General features: G+C 39.6%; 1 protein-coding gene across 2 annotated transcripts in view; it reads left to right on the top strand.

Annotated features, from left to right (window-relative positions):
* Nucleotides 1-19,236, top strand: part of DOCK8 (dedicator of cytokinesis 8) — a 312,720-nt gene that overhangs the window by 67,976 nt on the left and 225,508 nt on the right. For both annotated transcript variants that reach the window (XM_021001788.2, XM_021001787.2), the window contains exon 2: nucleotides 14,626-14,728. In XM_021001788.2, coding sequence (XP_020857447.1) covers nucleotides 14,626-14,728 — 103 coding nt within the window. The remainder of the gene's footprint in view (nucleotides 1-14,625; nucleotides 14,729-19,236) is intronic.

The raw sequence follows: 19,236 nt of genomic DNA, 5'->3' as shown, positions 1-19,236 counted from the left end.
TTTTTTATATGAGGCAATTGGGGTTAAGTGACTTGCCCAGGGTCACACAGCTAGTAAGTATCAAGTGTCTGGTCTGAGAACAGATTTGAACTTAGGTCCTTCTGACTCCAGGGCTGGTGCTCTATTCACTGCGTGACCTTGCTGCCCCCAGAGATGTTTTAAATAAAGGTAATCTGACTCCAAATCCAATATTCTTTCTAATGTACCATGCTGCCTCTCATTTCACATGTTTCATTTAAAAGGTCTAGAAACATGAGAACAATCTGGAATTATGCCCAAAGAGTTATAAAATTGTGTATACCCTCTGACCCAGCAATACCACTATTAGATCTGTTTCCTAAGGTGATCAGGGAAAAAGGAAAGAAAAAAACCTATATGTTCTAAAATATAGCAACTCTCTGTGGTGGCAAAGACCTGGAAATTGAGGAGATGCCCATCAATTGGGGAATGGCTGAACAAGTGGTATATGATTGTGATGGAGAAAACCATGGAAAGACTTGCATGAAATAATGAAGCATGAAATGAGCAGAACCAAGAGAACATTGTATACAGTAACAGCAATATTGTTTGAAGAACTGAAGGACTAAGTTATTCTGAGCATTATAAATATTCAAATCAACTACGAAGGACATATGAAGGAAGACTATCAGCATCTAGAGAAAGAACTGAGAAATAGAAGTATGCATAGTATGGTTTTACATACATACACATACACACACACACACACACACACACACACACACACACCCCACATATATGTATATAAAATGTCTATTCTAAATGGTGGCCTTCTCTAGTTCAGGGTGAGGAGAAAGGAAGGGAGACAGTTCAAAACTTAAAATGTAACCAAAAAAATTTAATTTATAAGGTCTAGAAACATTAATTACTAGTTATTAGAAATGTTCAATTGAATGAAATGTCCAAATGAACATGACTGAGATTGTACATTAAATATTCTATAGTCCAACCTATAAGGCTGCCTTAATGAATTAGAAAATTATTACCATATCAGAGCCACCTGTGAAAGACATCATACCATGTACTGCATTTGTGCATTACTCTTTCCTTGTACCTAATGGTAGCTAATTGAAAAGGTTCCCAGTGACAAAACAAACATCTTCCCTTGTGTGGAGTTATAGGCGGGTTTTGTCATCTTTCCCATCTCTTCATAGAATCATAGTCCTTTGGGTATTATCATCAACATTGCTTAGAAATATTTGGAAACCATCCCTATGTGATCACTAAGGAGCAGTCTATCAATTATTAGGAAAAGTCAATAAAGAACAAAAGAAAGTACTGTTCTGAGAGGAGCTACTGAATGTAGGAGCTTCTACATTTTACATGAGACATTGTCACTGTGGGCAAATCACTCAACTCAGTCTCTTTGTCTCTAAAATGGACAAAGTCGTAGCATGTATCATCCAGGTTGTTATGAAGATCAAATGAGGTAATGAATGTCAAGTATTCTTTAAACCTTTAAAGACTATATACATGCTAGCTATTATTCTTATTGTAAAATTTATCATATAATTGTCCATTTCTACCCATAGATACATGAGCAAATAGCAATTCATGATATATAAGAGCCCAGCAACTTCTTCTCTTCCCTTTCCCCTTTCTTTTCGCCTTCTTCTCCTCCTCCTTCTTATTATTATATCCACCATATAATTATCTAACTTCACCCATTGATTCAGGAGTAAATAGCAAGTAATAATATAGAAGAGCCCTAACTCCCATTTATATCACAGTAACTTATTATTATTGTAATTACTACTAAATTCATTATAATTATCCAACTTTATCCATAGATTTCATGAGCAAATAGCAAGTCATGATATACAAGAGCCCTCAGTTGTAGTTACATCATGGCATTGTCTTCTACAATACTGTTTTCTAAGCAATATGCCCTAACACTTGCAATATCATGAGTTTCCTTACTTCCCTTTGCCTATTTTTGCCCTGAGACTGGAGAGGTCTTTTAATTATAGTGTAGAAAGGAGAGCTGATGCTTTTGAGTATAAGATTAGGATTAGGAGACATCCTCTCCATCTTCCCTCCGATATATGATTTCTCAAATTCATAAAAATGTCATGAGCTAAAAAATACTGGAGCTTCAATTCAGCAAATATTTGCAAAATGCTTGCTATGTGCAAAGCAAGAGGTAGTGTAGTTTAGGAGATGGCAGGCTGGCCTTGGAGCCAGGAAGGGATGTGTTAGGTGCTACCTCTGAAACATGTTAGCTATGGAACCTTGGATAATGTGGCCTATGCGATTTTTAGAATACACTAATAAAATGTTTGCCAAGATTCCCAGCTATCCATAAGTCCAAGTGATATTTTTTTTTTACTTATTTATTTTGGGTGAGGTAATCAGAGTTAAGTGACTTGCCCAGGATCACATAGCTAGTGAATGTTATATGTCTGAGGCTGGATTTGAACTCAGGTCCTCCTGACTCCAGGACTGGTGTTCCATCCACTGCGCCATCTAGCTGCCCCCCCCAAACGATATTTTTTAAGAAAGGGTCAAGTCACCTTTATACTATCCACTTGAATAATAGCTTCTTATTTTTATTGTTTGCAGTTTTGTGCTTAACATGCTTGTTTTTATTCATTTTGTGATAGACTCACATTTTCCTGAGAGCCTGTTTTTCTACATTTAATAAATAAAAACTCTAATTACTTTTCTTTTTTTCTTGGAGGCAATCCAAGTTAAGTGACCTGCCCAGGGTCACACAGCTAGTAAGTATCTGAAGCTCTAATGACTTTTAAAAATAATATGCCCCCCACCCCATAACCCAGGAGGTATATAGTTAATAATGAAACCTTACCATTCTTCGAATAAACATTATTACTTGTAATGGATGGAGTGTTGGGTCAGGAAGACCATGGTTTAATTTCTGCCTCTGATGTTTACTGTGTGTGAGAGACTTGGGCAAGTCATTTATCTTATCTCTAAGACAGATTCCTCATCTTTTTTTGTATCATGGACTCCATTGGCAGTCTGATGAAGCCCACAGACCTCTCACCAGAATAATGTTTTTAAATAATTGAAGGGAATGCTAAATTTCAGTTAGAAATTAATAAAGATAAAAATTTAATTTTTTTCTTCATCCCCATTCATGGGCCCCAAGTTACTAATCTCTACTTTAGGACTTGTCTACTAAGTCATAGATTGGTTTCAGTTTGCCTAGTGGAGGAATATCCCCACGTTTGTTTATACTCATTATGTGTGCCAACTATTACTTTTAGGAATTATAAACTATATTCGCAAACTACTTTATTGCAAATCAAAGTAATGCTTATATTTCTCCTCTTCTCCTCCCTCAATTTATTATTTTAAATACATCAGACAAGAAAATCTCAAAACTCCCCCAAATCTCTGAGGTACTTTTAGACATGTTGATTCCCTGGAACTCTCCTTCCTCTATCTCCCTTCAAAATCGTTTTAGAAAGTATCCCTCCTCGTAATTATGGTAGAAACTCCTGGGTAACTTCTCAATGTTGTTGTGTCCTAAATACAGCATTCATATTCTCAGCCCCTTTACATTGTCACTCTTGTCTCTTTTACATTCAGGAAATCTTGATTTCAGCATCAGAGAATTTTGGAGGTAAATCCCAACTCTGCGATTTACTGGCTGAGTGACCTTGGACAAGTCACTTAACAACTGCTCTGGGCCTCAATTTCTTCATCTATAAAATGAAGGGCCTGAACTCTGAGATGCTTTCTGACTTTAAATACAATATGATCTTAAAATCTTTTGACTTATTTCCCTCATTTTTTAGTTTAAGAAAATGAGCTCCTGAGAAGATACTTGATTTTAAAGGTCACGTAGCAAAGCAGAGCTTAGCTGAGTCTAAGAAGCCAGGTTTGCCTACTTGATTGCACTGGCTTTTCCATTTCATTTTGTTACACCTGTGTGGTAGAGAGACATTATTTTTTTTGATTCTTTATTTTTAGTCTTTTTTTTTTGTTTTTCCACTTTATATTATTTTATTTTTTCCAATTAAATGCAAAGGTAGTTTTCAACATTCACTTTTATAAGATTTTGAGTTCCAAATTTTTTTCTCCCTCCTCTCTCCCCACCTTCTTTCCCCCTCCCCAAGATGGCAAGCAATCTGATATACATGTTATACATGTGCAATCATATTAAACATATTTCCACATTAGTCATGTTGTGAAAGAAGAATCAGAACAAAAGGGAAAAACTATGAGAAAGAAAAAAACAAAAAAAGTGAAAATAGTATGCTTCGATCTGCATTCAAACTCCATAGTTCTTTCTCTGGATGTGGATAGCATTTTCCATCATGGGTCTTTTGGAATTGTCTAAGATCATTGTATTGCTGGGAAGAGCCAAGTCTATCAAGTTGATCATCACACAATGTTGCTGTTACTGTGTACAGTGTTTTGGTTCTGCTCACCTTACTCAGCATCGGATTATATAAGTCTTTCCTGGTTTTTCTGAAGTCCACTGCTCATCATTTCTTATGGAACAATAGTATTCCATCACAATCATATACCACAACTTCTTCAGACATTTGCCGATTGATGGGCATCCCCTCAATTTCCACTTCTTTGCCAACACAAAAAGAGCTGATAGAAATATTTTTGTACATGTAAGTCCTTTTCCCTTTTTTTATGAGAGAGAAAGATGATTGTCTAGGTATTAGAGCAGTGAAACTAGGATCTAGAAAACCTGCTGTCCAAAATACATAAAATCCTGATTTCACATTAGCTTTAGAGATTTAGTGGCTCTCTAGTCCATTTCCCCTTCATTTTTCACTTGAGGAAACTGAGGCCAAAAGCTATACCCAAAGTTACACAGGGAATAAGTGGCCTGGTGAGATTTGAATCCCCACACTGACTCTACATCCAATGCTTAGCTTTGGTGATTAAGCCATATCATGGCTCTTACAATTATTCTATATGAAATGGAGATAATAAATATAGCTTCCTTCCTCTTAAAGTAGTATTTTTTTTTGAAAGTAGAGAAGATGATGTTTATAAAGTACTCTGAGCTCTTTCCTAGACTCTATTAAAGATCAAAGAAAATTATTAGGCTCCAAATCTAGCATCATGAAAAATATCTCATGAGACGTGTGTAGTCTAGGCTCAAAGCCAAATCTTGGTACAAAGCAAATCCATGCTATGCGTGGGACTTGATGGCAGGCCAAATAACCATTTTGGAATTGCTATGCTTTTGTATTTGTGTAGGCAGTTTTCCCATTTCAAGGTAGACAGGGCAGAGATGAAGAGGGCAGATGCAGACAGTCTGTCGCTCTCTGTTCTTTTTGGGTCTGAAGTCACCTTGCCAATGATAATAGATGGTGTTTACACAAGATCTTTCCACCACTTACTCAGTTGCTCCACTTTTCATTGAACTATTTCATCTGTACACACCTTTCTGAAGGAATAACAACAATGGAAAAGGTCCCATTACAAGGGACAATGGTCCGGACTGCTCTCTTTGGCTGCCTGTCATTCCAAGGGGAACCCAAGGAGCAGCAGGATTGCCAAAGTTGAAGCAGGTGGTATAAAAACAGGTCAAACAGGTAGTTTGGATGAATGACTATGAGCGTTGTCCCCAGTTTTGGAAATCTATGTTTTAGTCCATTGCAATTTGGTTGTCTGATTCTTTGTATTAGACTGTTTTGCCAAATGTCGGGAAAGAAAGTAAATTAAGCAGTTTTTAACTTCAAAAATCTGTGGTTTTTCTCAACACTGGTCTTTCTTCAACTGTCGTAGATTATGATCTCTTTCTCCTACTCAAAAGTAGATGGTTTCAGGAATTGTAGAAAATCCCACTCCCCTCAACTCATCACCTGGTGCTCCACACCTCTGATGATCAATCCACTCTGCCCTCAGGGCGGTTCTTAGATTGATAGTACAGGACTGATCATGTCACAACACTACTCAATAAACTTCGGTAGCTCCCAATTCCCGGTAGGATCACATACAAACCCTGTTTGACATGTAAGTCCTTCACAACCCAACCCAATCCTGCCTTTCCTCCTAATTACCTATTACTCCCTTTCTCATCTACTACAATCTAGTCAAGCAAACCTTTCTACTGTTCCCCATACAAAACATCCTGTCTCCTATCTTCATGCCTTTGAATTATCTGTCCATTATGCCTGAAGTTCATTTCTTCCTCACCTTTGCCTTTTAGAATCCCTGTTTTCCGTAAAGGTTCTGATCTAACACCGAATCTTTTCTTTTTTTTTGGCAAGGCATTTGGGGTTTAAGTGACTTGTCCAGGGTCACATAGGTAGTAAGTGTCAAGTGTCTGAGGCCAGATTTCAGCTCAGGTCCTCCTGATTCCAGGACTGGTGCTCTATTCACTTTGCCACCTAGCTGCCCCTCCAACACCAAATTCTAAATGAAGTCTTTCTAGCTATTAGTACCTTTCCCCAAAATTAACTTGTATCAATTTCGTACATATACTTATGCACATATACATTTTGCATATAAGCTTTAAGAGGTCAAACATAAGCTATAGTAACTTAAAACTGCTCTAAGACTTTTGGGACAGCCTATATATGCCCACAGTTTCTCCCCTGACTAAACCATAAGCTCTTTAATGACCTCTGATAGCACCTGGCCCATAGTAGGCACTTGACTAATGGTTGATGATTGATTTGCCCGACATACAGGCCACTGACAAGTTTTTCTGGCTTAAGTAGAGGTTGCCACAGGGCTTGGCCCAAGATCTCCACGGGTCAGTAAGGCACTAGATAAGAACGTTAGTGAAGTTTCTTTTTGCCACCTTATAAATACATGAAACATAAATACCAGCTGACGCATAGGGACAACTGAAAGGTAGGGAGGTTCCAATTTCTTGGAGAAAAGACATTTCTCTGTGGCTTTGGCCCTGGACAATAGATTTTTCTTCCAAAATGAACCCAAAAGCCCATCCTTCAGTCCATTCTTTGATTCCATTACAACACCACATCCTTTCTAGGAAGGTCTCGCGTGTCCTCCGAAAAAACCTCAATCTGGCAAAGAGATTTTTTTTTAGAAAGGCTGTATGAAACACAAAATATACATGTTACTCAAGAGATCTTGGAGTCTGGACAAGTCAGTCCCACCAGGGGAAAAAGTCAGCTTGGTCACAGACAAGGATTCAATTGGGTCCCTCTTCCTCTTTTGGGTCCCTTCATCTCTATAGGCCACAGCCACCCATGAAAGCAAGCAATATTCAATTTCATTTTGGGTTTGGGGTTTCTGCAGCATTTTAGACAAGCTATAATATTGACCAGGCAGAATGGAGCTTTGTCCTTTTAGTAAGTGTTCTCATTTGTTTGATTTTCTTGTTGTTAGTGGCCGCTTCCTGGAGAAACACTGCCCACAGGGTGCTGGCGAAGAAGTCAGGAGAGGTCAGCCATTTTTGGAATCAGCCATATTTGGAATTAGTACCCCAGGTTGAGAGAATGATCATCCTTGACATCTGTTTCAGCATTTGATTTTTTTTTCTCTTTATCAATACATATTTTCTTTACATCACTCTCATTCCCCAATATATCCTTCCTTTATCTCCATGACAGAGTCATCCCTTATAACAAAGGGTGAAAAAGAAAGAAGAAAAAGGCAGTTCAGAAAAACTAACCTGCTCATCAGCTGACTTTGTCAAGTATTCCACACTTCTAGTTCCCCACCTCTAAGATTCATTCTCCTATCTCTTCTGGGTCAGCCGGTCATTATATTAACACAACTCTCAGTTTTGATTTTTATTTGTTCTTTCCATTTACGTTATTATAGTCATTGTGTATTCTTCATATGTATCATTTCTTTTTTTAAAATAAAATTTTATTGATATCTTTTGGTTTTTTATGTCACCTAAATTTCCCCCTGTATTATGTGTCCATTTTTAGCTCATTGGAGAATATAGTGTAAGATGTTGATTTAAATCTAATTTCTGCCAGATTACTTTCCAGTTTTCCCGGCAGTTCTTATCAAATAAAAAATTCTTCACCAAGGTATTGATGTGCTCTTTTAAAAAAATTATTTATTTTGTTTTTTATTTACGGACTAAAACAAGCATTTCCATAACAGTATAATAAAAAAAGATGATTGCACATGAAACTGCAAATCTATTGTGTACAACTTGCTATTACTTTTAAATACATAATAAATTTATCATGTAAATTACTTTTTTCTTTTTTTTTTCCGGTTTTTCTTCTTCTCTTCTTGCCCTAGAGATGGCTACCATTAGATACAAATATGTATATATGTATGTGTGTATGTATCTATATACACATATGTGTAAATAGATAAAGATATGTAAAATCATTCTATACATACTTCTATCTATATACACATATGTGTAAATAGATAAAGATATGTAAAATCATTCTATACATACTTCTATCTATCAGTCATTTTTCTGGATCCAGATAGCATCTTCCTTCATATATTCTCTCTACTCCTATAGTTAATTTGGATATTAATAAGTCAAAATGATATTCATTCAAAGTTATTCTTAAAACAGTATTTCTGTTACTGTGTACAACGTTCTCTTGATTCTGCTCATTTCTCTCTTCATACACTTTTAAAAGTACTTCCATTATATAATATCTCATTTGATCCTCACAAAAACTCTATAAGGTTAGGAAAGACAAACATTATTAAAATCATTGTGTAAAAACAGGAAGGTTGTAGGAACTATTTAAGGCCACAGGCTTTTTAATGGAAGAACCTATACCTGAACCATTTTAAAATGGAAATGAATAGGAAAAAATAGGTTTTATAAATAAGATTTCACTTTTCACATAGAATTTCTAGGTATACTTATCAATATAAAAATTATTATTTTTCCAGATTTTATTTTTCTTTATGAGAAAGTCAATTAAGTTCCACAACACTTTTTGTTAAGAGCCTTGTATATAGTAAAAAGTAGGCTATGTTAGGCACTAGGGATACAAAGACAGAAACAATCCTTACTCTCAAGAAGCTTATCTTCTACTGGTTGGGTGAATAGCCAGTGTGCACAAAGCTGGTTAGTTACTCTTGTCTTTTGGTCAGATACTTGTTTAGGTATGTATATGATATACATATATGTATGTGAATGTATATATATACATATATATATTATATATATATATATATTTATAGTATGTATTTATGTAGTGTGTATGTGTGTGTGTGTGTGTGTGTGTGTGTGTATGTGTGTGTATGGATAGATGAGTGTATATGAAGCTGGGTGGTGCAGTAAAAAGAGCACTGGGCCTGGGGTCAGAAAGACCTGAGTTCAGATGTGGCCTTTAGACTCTTAATAGCTGTGTAACCATGGCAAGTCGCTTAATGCTGTTTGCCTCAGTTTCCTCACCGGTAAAAAATGAGCTGGAGAAGAAAATTGCAAACCACTCCAGTATCTTTGCCAATAAACTCCAAATGAGATCATGAAGAATCAGACATCACTGAACCACAACAATGAGTGTGTGTATATATGTGTGTGTATATGCATGTGTATCAATAGATAGATAGAAAGATCTCAGAATGTTGACCACAAGATAATGACAGGGGGGAGGGTTGGCCATAGAAGTTCATGAGGACCATTTTCTAAGGTTTGGTGGTATTATGATTTACCTAGATGGAAACACTCTGACAGCATCCAGGATCTTTTGATGCAATGAGTAGACAGAAGCTGGGAAGGACCGGACAAATTACTTGTATAATTCAACTCCCTCCTTGTGACATGACTTCCTCTATAATATCCCCATAAGTGCCCATCTAGTTTCCATCCTTTAACTATGAGCAGGGGTGGGGAATCTGCGGCCTTGAAACCACAAGTGGTCCTCTAGGTCCTGAAGTGTGGCCCTTTGACTGTCAAAGGTCTCCAGGCCACAGGTTCCCCACCCCTGCACTATGAGTCTCTGCATCAGATAAGCAGCTCAGAATTTCCCTCCCTTGTTCCATATATGAAAAATCCCCACCTTCCCTTCCCTTCTACTTCCCTAGGGGGAATTCCCTCCCCTCCTTTGGATCTAGCAACTGCAAAGCCTGAACTGGCATCTCTTTCTATCTTTCTGTCCTTCTCATCTTGACCCAGAGGAGAGGAGGGGGATTGTTGTGAATGAAAGAGATCTTAAAGTGTATGTCACCAGACTCACTCCTTTTATAAGTGCTAGACAGGCATTGACCTGGAGTATGAGGAGGGAGGAAACAAAGGAGATACCCATCTTGCTATTTTTCTCACCAGCCTACACTCCCTTGCTCTACTCTTTTTCTCTCTACTCCTATAGGCCTTTTAGGGGGAGGTGGAAGAATGAAAACGTCCTTTCTTCTGTCCATTCCTCAGAGCCCATCCTGCCCCTCAATGGATAGGGTTCCACCTGGCTTGACCTGTAGCTGAAGCAGCCACAGAGAGATTAGGAAAGAAAGTGGTGGTTGGGGGAGGGGGTAGGAGAGGAAAGAGAGGCAGAAGGTGGACATTGTCACCTCCCTGGAAACCTCTTGAGTACCGGTCACCAGTTCTGGCTATGAGATATGACAAGGGGGAAGGGGAGAGAGGAGGGGAATCAACATGGACCAGGAGAGGAGGATAAATCTTATGCTTTGGCTACATCTCATGATGTAGGACTCACTGATCCTCACTCTCTTACTTATCCCTTCCCCTGCCACACAAATCTGCTCCCTTTCCCCCTTCATTAAAACTCCTAATTCACCCTTGGCCTTTATCCTCTTTCTTACCTGCAAGCCCTGTCATAGCTATGAGTGGGAACACAGGCATGGGGAGAAAGAGCTGCATTCCTTCCACATTCCATGTTGGAATTCTGAATACCTGAAAGTACCTTTCCCATATTAACTGTCATCACTTGGACTCTTGTCAGTACCAGAATGCACCAGGCAGGGGATGGTGGGGACCTAAAGGTCAAACAGGCTTGATGAGTTGGAGCAGCTCATCAGAGACAGGTGTAGTTCCAGGTAGGTAGGCAGTAGGTGACTGGTAGAAATTTTGGCCGGGGGCAGGGAGGTAAAGTGTGGAGAGAGGTTTGGCCTCTAGAAAGGACAGTCAAAATGAGGTTCGAGGGCCAGAATAACTTCACTCCCTAGGCTAGGGACTGGGGTAGGAGTGAGGGTAGAGATTGGCTGCATGCCAGACAGGAAACCAAGGCAAAGACTCAGGTACTTGGGAGAAGGGGGGTGAGGACAAAAATTTACTTAACTCAGGTTTAGTAAGCAAGATTAAAAAAAAAAGCTGAGTTGCTGAGCTGTTAGGATTGGCATGGTCTCAGTATCTGAGGTAGGTGCAAATCCCACCTTCTGTAGAAGAGGCTTTTCCCAGTTCTCCCAAATGATTTTACCTTCTATCCACTGTATGTCATACTTACCCAGTTATTTATATGTCATCTGTATTAAAATATATGCTCCTTGAAGTCAGGGACTTTTTTTAGTCAAACCGTGTAGCCCCAGCACTTAGCACTGCCTTGTACATAGTAAGCACTTAATAAATGTTTGTTATTAGCTGACTGACTCTGGGAACATGGTAAGGGGATGGTTAGTCTCTATAGGAATCCTTGTAATCTGCTTTCGGTACTTTACCTGACAGTGACAGATTACCTCTGAGTAGCCTCCCTCACAGTGAATATCCTGACAGTCTTCTCTTTCCAGGTGTTTCTGAAATCTGCTTGCTCACCATTTCTTATGGAGCTAGTATTCCATTATATTCATATACCACAACTTGTTCAGCCATTCCTCAATTGATGGGCATCCCCTCAATTTCCAATTCTTTGCCACCACTAAAGGGCTACTATATTTTTGTACATGTGGGTCCTTTGCCCTTTTTATGATCTCTTTGGGATACAGATTTAGTAGTGTTATTGCTGGATCAAAGGGTATGCACAGTTTTATAACCCTTTGGGTATAGTTCCAAATTGCTCTCCAGAATGGTTGGATCAGTTCACAACTCCACCAACAATACATTAGTGTTCCAATTTTCCCATATCTTCTCCAACATTTATCATTTTCCTGTTTTGTCATGTTAGCCAATCTGATAGGTGTGATGTGGTACCTCAGAATTATTTTAATTTGCATTTCTCTAATCAATAGTGACTTAGAGCATTTTTTCATATGACTATAGATAGCTTTAATTTCTTCATCCAAAAACTGCCTGTCCATATCAATTGGGGAATGACTTGTATTCTTATAAATTTGACTCAGTCCTCTATATATTTTAGAATTGAGGCTTTTATCAGAGACACTGGCTATAAAAATTGTTTCCCAGCTTTCTGCTTCTCTTCTAATCTTGGTTGAGTTGGCTTTGTTTGTGCAAAACCTTTTTAATTTAATGTAATCAAAATTATCCATTTTGCATTTCATAATGTTCTCTATCTCTTGTTTGGTCATAAATTCTTCCATTCTCCATATATCTGACAGGTAAACTATTCCTTACTCTCCTAATTCTTTATGTCTAAGCCGTGTACATATTTTGACTTTATCTTGGTATTCGGTGTGAGATGGTGATCTATGACTAGTTTCTGCCATACTGTTTTCCAGTTTTCCCAGCATTTTTTGTCAAATAGTGAGTTCTAATTCCAGAAGCTAGATTTTTTGAGTTTCTCAAACAGTAGATTACTATAATCATTGACTACTGCATCTTGCATACCTAACTTATTCCACTGATCCACCACTCTATTTCTTAGACAGTACCAAGTAGTTTTGAAGATAGCTGCTTTATAATACAGTTTTAGATCTGGTATGGCTAGGCCACCTTTCCTAGCGTCTCTTTTCATTAATTCCCTTGATATTCTGGACCTTTTGTTCTTCCAGATGAATTTTATTATTTTTTTTTCCTAGCACTATAAAATAATTTTGGTAGTTTGATTGGTATGGCACTGAATAAGTAAATTAATTTAGGTAGAATTATCATTTTTATTATATTAGCTTGGCCTACCCATGAACTGATATCTTCCCAATTATTTAGATCTGACAGTCTTCTCTAGATGACTCAGAGAACTAGAGGGGGACCTGAAGACCCCAGTGGCTTGGATCCTGGGCCCCTTCCTATTAGCACTGTTGACCTTCGCTTAGGGCTGGTTACAGGGACCCTGACACTTACAAGCTAATCTAGCATCTGTATCTAGGCTTAGAGCCCAACCCTAGCAGTTAGGTGGGATAGGAGATAGAGCTCTAGGTGTGGAATACAAATGTAACCTCAGAAACTTAACTAGCTGGGTGACCTTGAGCAAGTCACTTAACTTCAGTTTCCTCCATCTGTAAAATGGGGATAGTAATACCACCTACCTTGAAGGGCTATCATAAGAGTCAAATGAAATAATAATTATAACTTAGCACATAGTAGGCACAATATAAATACTAGCTATGATGATGATGATGGTGTTAGAATTATGATACAATGGAAAGATTATTGGATTTAGAGTTAGAAAAACTCTGTGTTCACACAATCCCAGCTGTGTGACCCCCGGCAAGTCATTTTACCTCTGTTTCCCTCAGTTTCCTCAAACTATAAAATGGGGATAAGTATCATTCCTATCTCCCAAGGCCACTGTCAGAATCAAATAGATATCCATAAAGTGCTTAGCACACTGCCTGTCACGTAGTAGGCACTATATAAATGCTTATTCCCTTCTCTCCTTACCCCCACCTCCACCTTACTTCACCCATCACCCTAGGCAAGTCACTTAAATTCCCTGGGCCTCAGTTTCTCCATCAGAAAAATGAAGAGGTGGGACTCACTTGCTCCTGAAGTAACTTCTGGGCAGTAGGGTACTGGTAAATGTTTAGTAACTGGCTTTCCAAAAAAAGAAAAAAAGGAAAAAAAGCGCCACATACTGCATTATTAATATTTTCTCCATCACCTTCTTGAGTCTAGACAACCAACAAAACAATAAATCCAGCCCTGATTTGTAGATTTTGCTGATTTCTGAAGTGTAAATGCTCACCCTGAAAATTAAACAGTTAGTTCTCTTAAGCCAGTTAGAGCTAGATCCAGCACACCCCTGCTTCCAGGTCTAGAGCTGTGATCTTCCTATGAAATGAATATTACTGTTATGGCTTTCAAAGTCTATTCACCTTGGCAGCTAAGTGGGGCGATGCATGGAGTGTTAGACTTAGGGTCAGGAAGAGTGGGGTCCAAATTCTACCTTAGACACTAAATTACGTGACCCTGGGCAAGTCACTTAACTGCTTTCTGCCTCAGTTTCCTCATTGTACAATGGGGATAATAAAAGCACCTACCTTATGGGACTGTATGAGGATCAGAAGAGATAACACTTGTAAAGTCTGAAAACTTCGAAGTGCCATATAAATACTAGCTGTTGTTATTTATTATTGTTATTATTGTTATTGATTATCCCACAGGTAAGGCACAGATTCTTTAAAGTATTTGAAACAATGTGCAGGAAGACTTGGAATCAAACCCACATTTGAACCCCAAATTCGATGTTTACTAATGATATCACCATATGCAAGACTATTTCCTTATCTGTGAAATGGGTACTAGAGCTTCCATGGGACTCACCTCACAAAGCTCTTGTGAGGCTGAAATGAGATCACTGTAAAGAGCTATATGAGTGTCAGCTGCTATTATGATGACAACTGTGATTACCCATCGATGAGCTTCTTTCTAAAAGCAACCGTTTCATTAATATTCTCTTATTTTCATCAAAGGTATTCATCGGCTGAAATAAGAAAGCAGTTTACTCTCCCACCAAACCTCGGGCAGGTCTATCACCGAAGCGTAAGCATTTCTGGCTTCCCCTCTCTTCAACTAGTAAGTAAAAATTCTTTTTTTTTTTTTTTTGCTAGGCAATGGGGTTAAGTGACTTGCCCAGGGTCACACAGCTAGTAAGTGTTATGTGTCTGAACTCAGGTCCTCCTGACTCCAGGGACAGTGCTCTATTCACTGCGCTACCTAGCAGTCCCCCAAAATTATTTTTCTTTAGAAGATGATCAGCATTTAGAATATAAATCAGGCAGTCCCTGATTTACGACCAACCCACATCTCTGAATGGCTGCTTGCACCCTCATCAGGCTGCTACTGCTGGGGCCTTCCTAAGCTGCAAGAGCTGGGGCCAACCTGCTCTTCCTCCTATGCTATTTCAGTATACACATTTAATACATATACTCCATCAAACACATGAGGGCAGTTGGGTGGTGCAGTGGATAGGATGCCAGGTCTGGAGTCAGGAAGACTCATCTTCATGAGTTCAAATCTGGCCTCAGACACTTACTAGCTATATGACCCTGGGCAAGTCACTTAACCCTGTTCACCTCAGTTTCCTCATCTGTAAAATGAGCTGGAGAAAGAAATGGCAAATGATTCCAGTATCTTTGCCAAGAAAACCCAGATGGAGTCACTAACAGTTGGAAACAACTGAACAAAAACAACAAACACACTAACCTCACAATTCTTGAATTTACTCATTTCCCATGACTTACTCCTCCACCCCATCTCAGCCCCACACAAAGAGGGTCTTATCCTTAAAGCGGCCAGCATTCACAAATGCACCACTTCCATGTTCACGAGCTCAGAAATTCCCTTATCTGATCACAGTCTATCGTCATTTCACCTCTCCCTCTCCCTTGCAACCCTAGCCCCTCTTCATCCTCTCTGAGATCTACAATCCTCTGACCTTTTAATTCTTTCCCAGGCTCTCACCTCTGCACTGCTCCTCTTTTTCCTATCTTGATCCCTTGGTGAATTAATTCACCCCAGGGACAGGGAACCCGAGAGAAGACAGTGTAGACCGTTTATCATGTTGCCTCAGCCTTGGATCATTCCCACCATCCACTGCCTTGATCCTATGCCATTTTGTCTGCTGTCACAATTTCCCCATCTCTAACTTTGTATCTTTCCAAGGTATGTTTTATTGGACTGATTTGTTACTATTTCAGGAAGATGCTTTAATTTTCTATTTTCTTTTTAATGAAATGGGTGGTACTGAAAAGTGTATGCAGTGACTCTTCTCTCAGAAAATCAATCAGCTAGCCGCATTTTCTTTTGCATTTTCCCTCGCTGTTTCTGAACTACAGGTTTTAATGAGAGCATCAGAAATGAATGATAGTCTTTTTTCATAAACCAAATCATCTTTAAACCTTATGCTGCCTAATGGAGCTGAAGAAAATCACAAAACTATGTTGATTGGTCTACTACAAATTCATGTTACATAACCTCAACTGGGCCCTCACTGTTGCAAGGCAATCCTTTTCCTCCCTTCTCAAACCTCCCAAGGCTCCCCCTCCTCCCACCTTCTCAGACGAGAACTTTGACTCATATATTACTGATAAAAACAGAGGCCATTTGCCAAGAGCTGCCTCTTCTCTCCTCCTCCTCCTCATTTCACATCCCCAAATGCCTCCCACCACTATCTCCTCCCTGACCTCTATCTTACATGAAGAGGTGGCTTTACTCCTCTACATGCCCAAGTGATCTCATTCCATCCTGTCTTCTCCACCACCATCTCACTTATCTTCAATATTTTTGTCTACTGGCTGCCTCTCTACTGCCTACAGGCATGCTCTTGTCTTCCCCATCCTCAAAAAAAAAATTCTCACTTGATCATCTGTTGAGGTCTAGAGGTTTGAGGGTGCTGGGACCCCAAAATATCAAGAACAAGTGACACAGGTCCTGTCCAAAAGAATTTGACCCAAGCCTTCTTTCAGCCAGAGATAAGGCTTATTAAAGATCCATCATATTGGCCAGACTTTTAAGAAATCTGAACATTTGTGAGCTATTGTCTAGGTTCTTGAGGAATCTGAGCATCTTAATGGAGATAAGATGGACCTTATATACAGAAAGACTGTGGAAGGGATCTGGGAAGGATCTTGATGGGAGTAACTGAGAGGTTGGGAGAATGGGGTCTAGACTGGGTCAAGGGGGGGAAGTAGCCAGAGGCCATTGGGAGGTAATAGATAATGGAGGGCTGGGCTAGGTTAAGGGTAACAGAGAATTGGGAGATTGGGAGTAGGAGATAATGAAAGGCCAGCTGATAGGATTATAGCCTCAGGGGAAATGCCAGACCTCCTTGATCAAGTGGGAGAATTCAAGGAGAATCCCTTAGACAAATGAGACCCAGATTCTTTTGGGTGTAAGGGTCAAAGGTCTCAGCTTGGGCCTGTACTCTATCACATCCATCCATCCCTGCTAGATATTGTCCTATATCTTTTCTCCTTTTTGTGGCTAAGCTCCTTGAAAATACCTTCTATAATCAATGACTGTTTCCTTCCCCTCTGCTCTCTTCTTAATTTTCTACAGCCTAGTTTCCAACCTCATTATTCAACTAAAACTCTTCTCTCCAAAGTTACCGATGATTTCTTAAATGCTAAATGTAACCTCCTTTTCTAGTCCTCATCTGTCTTGACCTCTGTGTAGCCTTTGACATGTCAATCATTCTCTTCTCCTTAACACCCTCTTCTCTCTTTTTTGTAACCCTTATCTGTCCTGATTCTCCTCTAACCTATCTTCTTTCTTAGCCTCTTTTACTAGATCTTCATCTAGGACCAGGTCATAGGTCATAGTTGCTAAAGACAGATAACCCCTAGGACTCTATTCTGGAATCTCTTCTTTTCTTCCTCTGTATTATTTTGCTTTTTTTTTGGGGGGGGAAGGAGGTTGAGGTTAAGCGATTTGCCCAGGGTCACACAGCCAGTAAGTGTCTGAGGCCAGATTTGAACTCAGGTCTTCCTCACTCTAGGGTTGGTGCTCTATCCATTGGGCCACCTAGCTGCCCCTATATACTATTTCACTTGATAACTTCATCAGCTCCCATGGATTTAACTATCATCTCTGTGCTAATGATCCTCAGTTCTATTTATCTAGCCCTAACTTCTCTTTTAACTTCTAGATTGCTTATTGGCTATCTCAGACCACATTTTAAACTCATCATGTCCAAAACTGAACTCACTATCTTTCCCCTAGACCCTCCTCCTCTTCTGAACTTCCCTATTGCTGAGGTTCTCCAATCTGTCTTTCCTGCTGAAATCTCTTTGCCGACCTCTAATCTTGCATCTCCAACTGCCTCTCAGACATCTCAAACTGGATCTCCAGTAGACATCTTGAGCTCAATAAGTTGAAAACAGAACTCATTATATTTCCCCTCTTCCTTTCCTTTTCACTAGAGTACAAAACCATCCTCCCAGTCCTTCAGGCTCACAACCTAGGAGTCACCCTGGATTCCTCACTATCTCTCACCACCCCTCACCCCATACCTCCCATCCAAGCTGTTGCCAAGACCTGCCTGCCAATTTCACCTTTGCAGCCTCTCTTAAATACACTTCCTTCTCTCTGACACTTCCCTCATCACCTCATGACTGGACTATTGTAGTGACCTGCTGGTGAGAATGCCTGCCTCAAGTCTCTCCCCACTCTGATCCAACCTCTAATCGGCCACTAAAGTGATCTTCCTAAAGTATAGTTCCAATTATGACCTCCCCTTCCTCCTACCTCATACTCAATAAACATCAGTGGTTCTCTTTTGCCTCCAGTATCAAATACAAAATGCTCTGTTTCCTAACCTAGCCCCTTCCTATCTTTCCATTCTTCTTACACCTCACTCCCGGCCACTCCCCAAATAGTATATAGGGGCAGCTAGGTGGCCCAATGGATAGAGCACCAACCCTAGAGTGAGGAAGACCTGAGTTCAAATCTGGCCTCAGACACTTACTGGCTGTGTGACCCTGGGCAAATCGCTTAGCCTCAACCGCCTCCCCCCCCCCAAAAAAAAAAAAGCAAAATAGTACAGAGGAAGAAAAGAAGAGATTCCAGAATAGGGTCCTAGGGGTTATCTGTCTTTAGCAACTATGACCTATGACCTGGTCCTAGATGAAGACCTAGTAAAAGAGGCTAAGAAAGAAGACAGGTTAGAGGAGAATCAGGACAGATAAGGGTCACAAAAAAGAGAGAAGAGGGTATCAAGGAGAAGAGAATGATTGACATGTCAAAGGCTGCACAGAGGTCAATTTTTTTAAGGCAATTGGGGTTAAGTGACTTGTCCAGGGTCACACAGATGGTAAGTGTTAAGTGTATGATCTGAGGCCAGATTTGAACTCAGGTCCTCCTGACTTCAGGGCCTGTGCTCCCACATACTCTTTAATCCAGGGACACCAACCTCCTGGCTGTTACACAAATAAGATACTCCATCTCTCCACTCTGGCTGTCCCTCATGCCTGGAATGCTCTGCCTCTTCCCTCTGATTCCCTGGCTTCCCTTAAATCCCAATTATATTCCCACCTCCTACCAGAAACCTCTTAATTCCAGTGCTTTCCCTCTTTTAATTAGTT

The sequence above is a fragment of the Phascolarctos cinereus genome, unplaced genomic scaffold (genome assembly GCF_003287225.1).
Source record: "Phascolarctos cinereus isolate Bilbo 61053 unplaced genomic scaffold, phaCin_HiC Scaffold_4;HRSCAF=312, whole genome shotgun sequence".
Lineage (NCBI taxonomy): Eukaryota > Metazoa > Chordata > Mammalia > Diprotodontia > Phascolarctidae > Phascolarctos > Phascolarctos cinereus.
The sequence above is the reverse complement of the archived record's forward strand: the minus strand, read 5'-3'. Positions and strand labels throughout refer to the sequence as shown.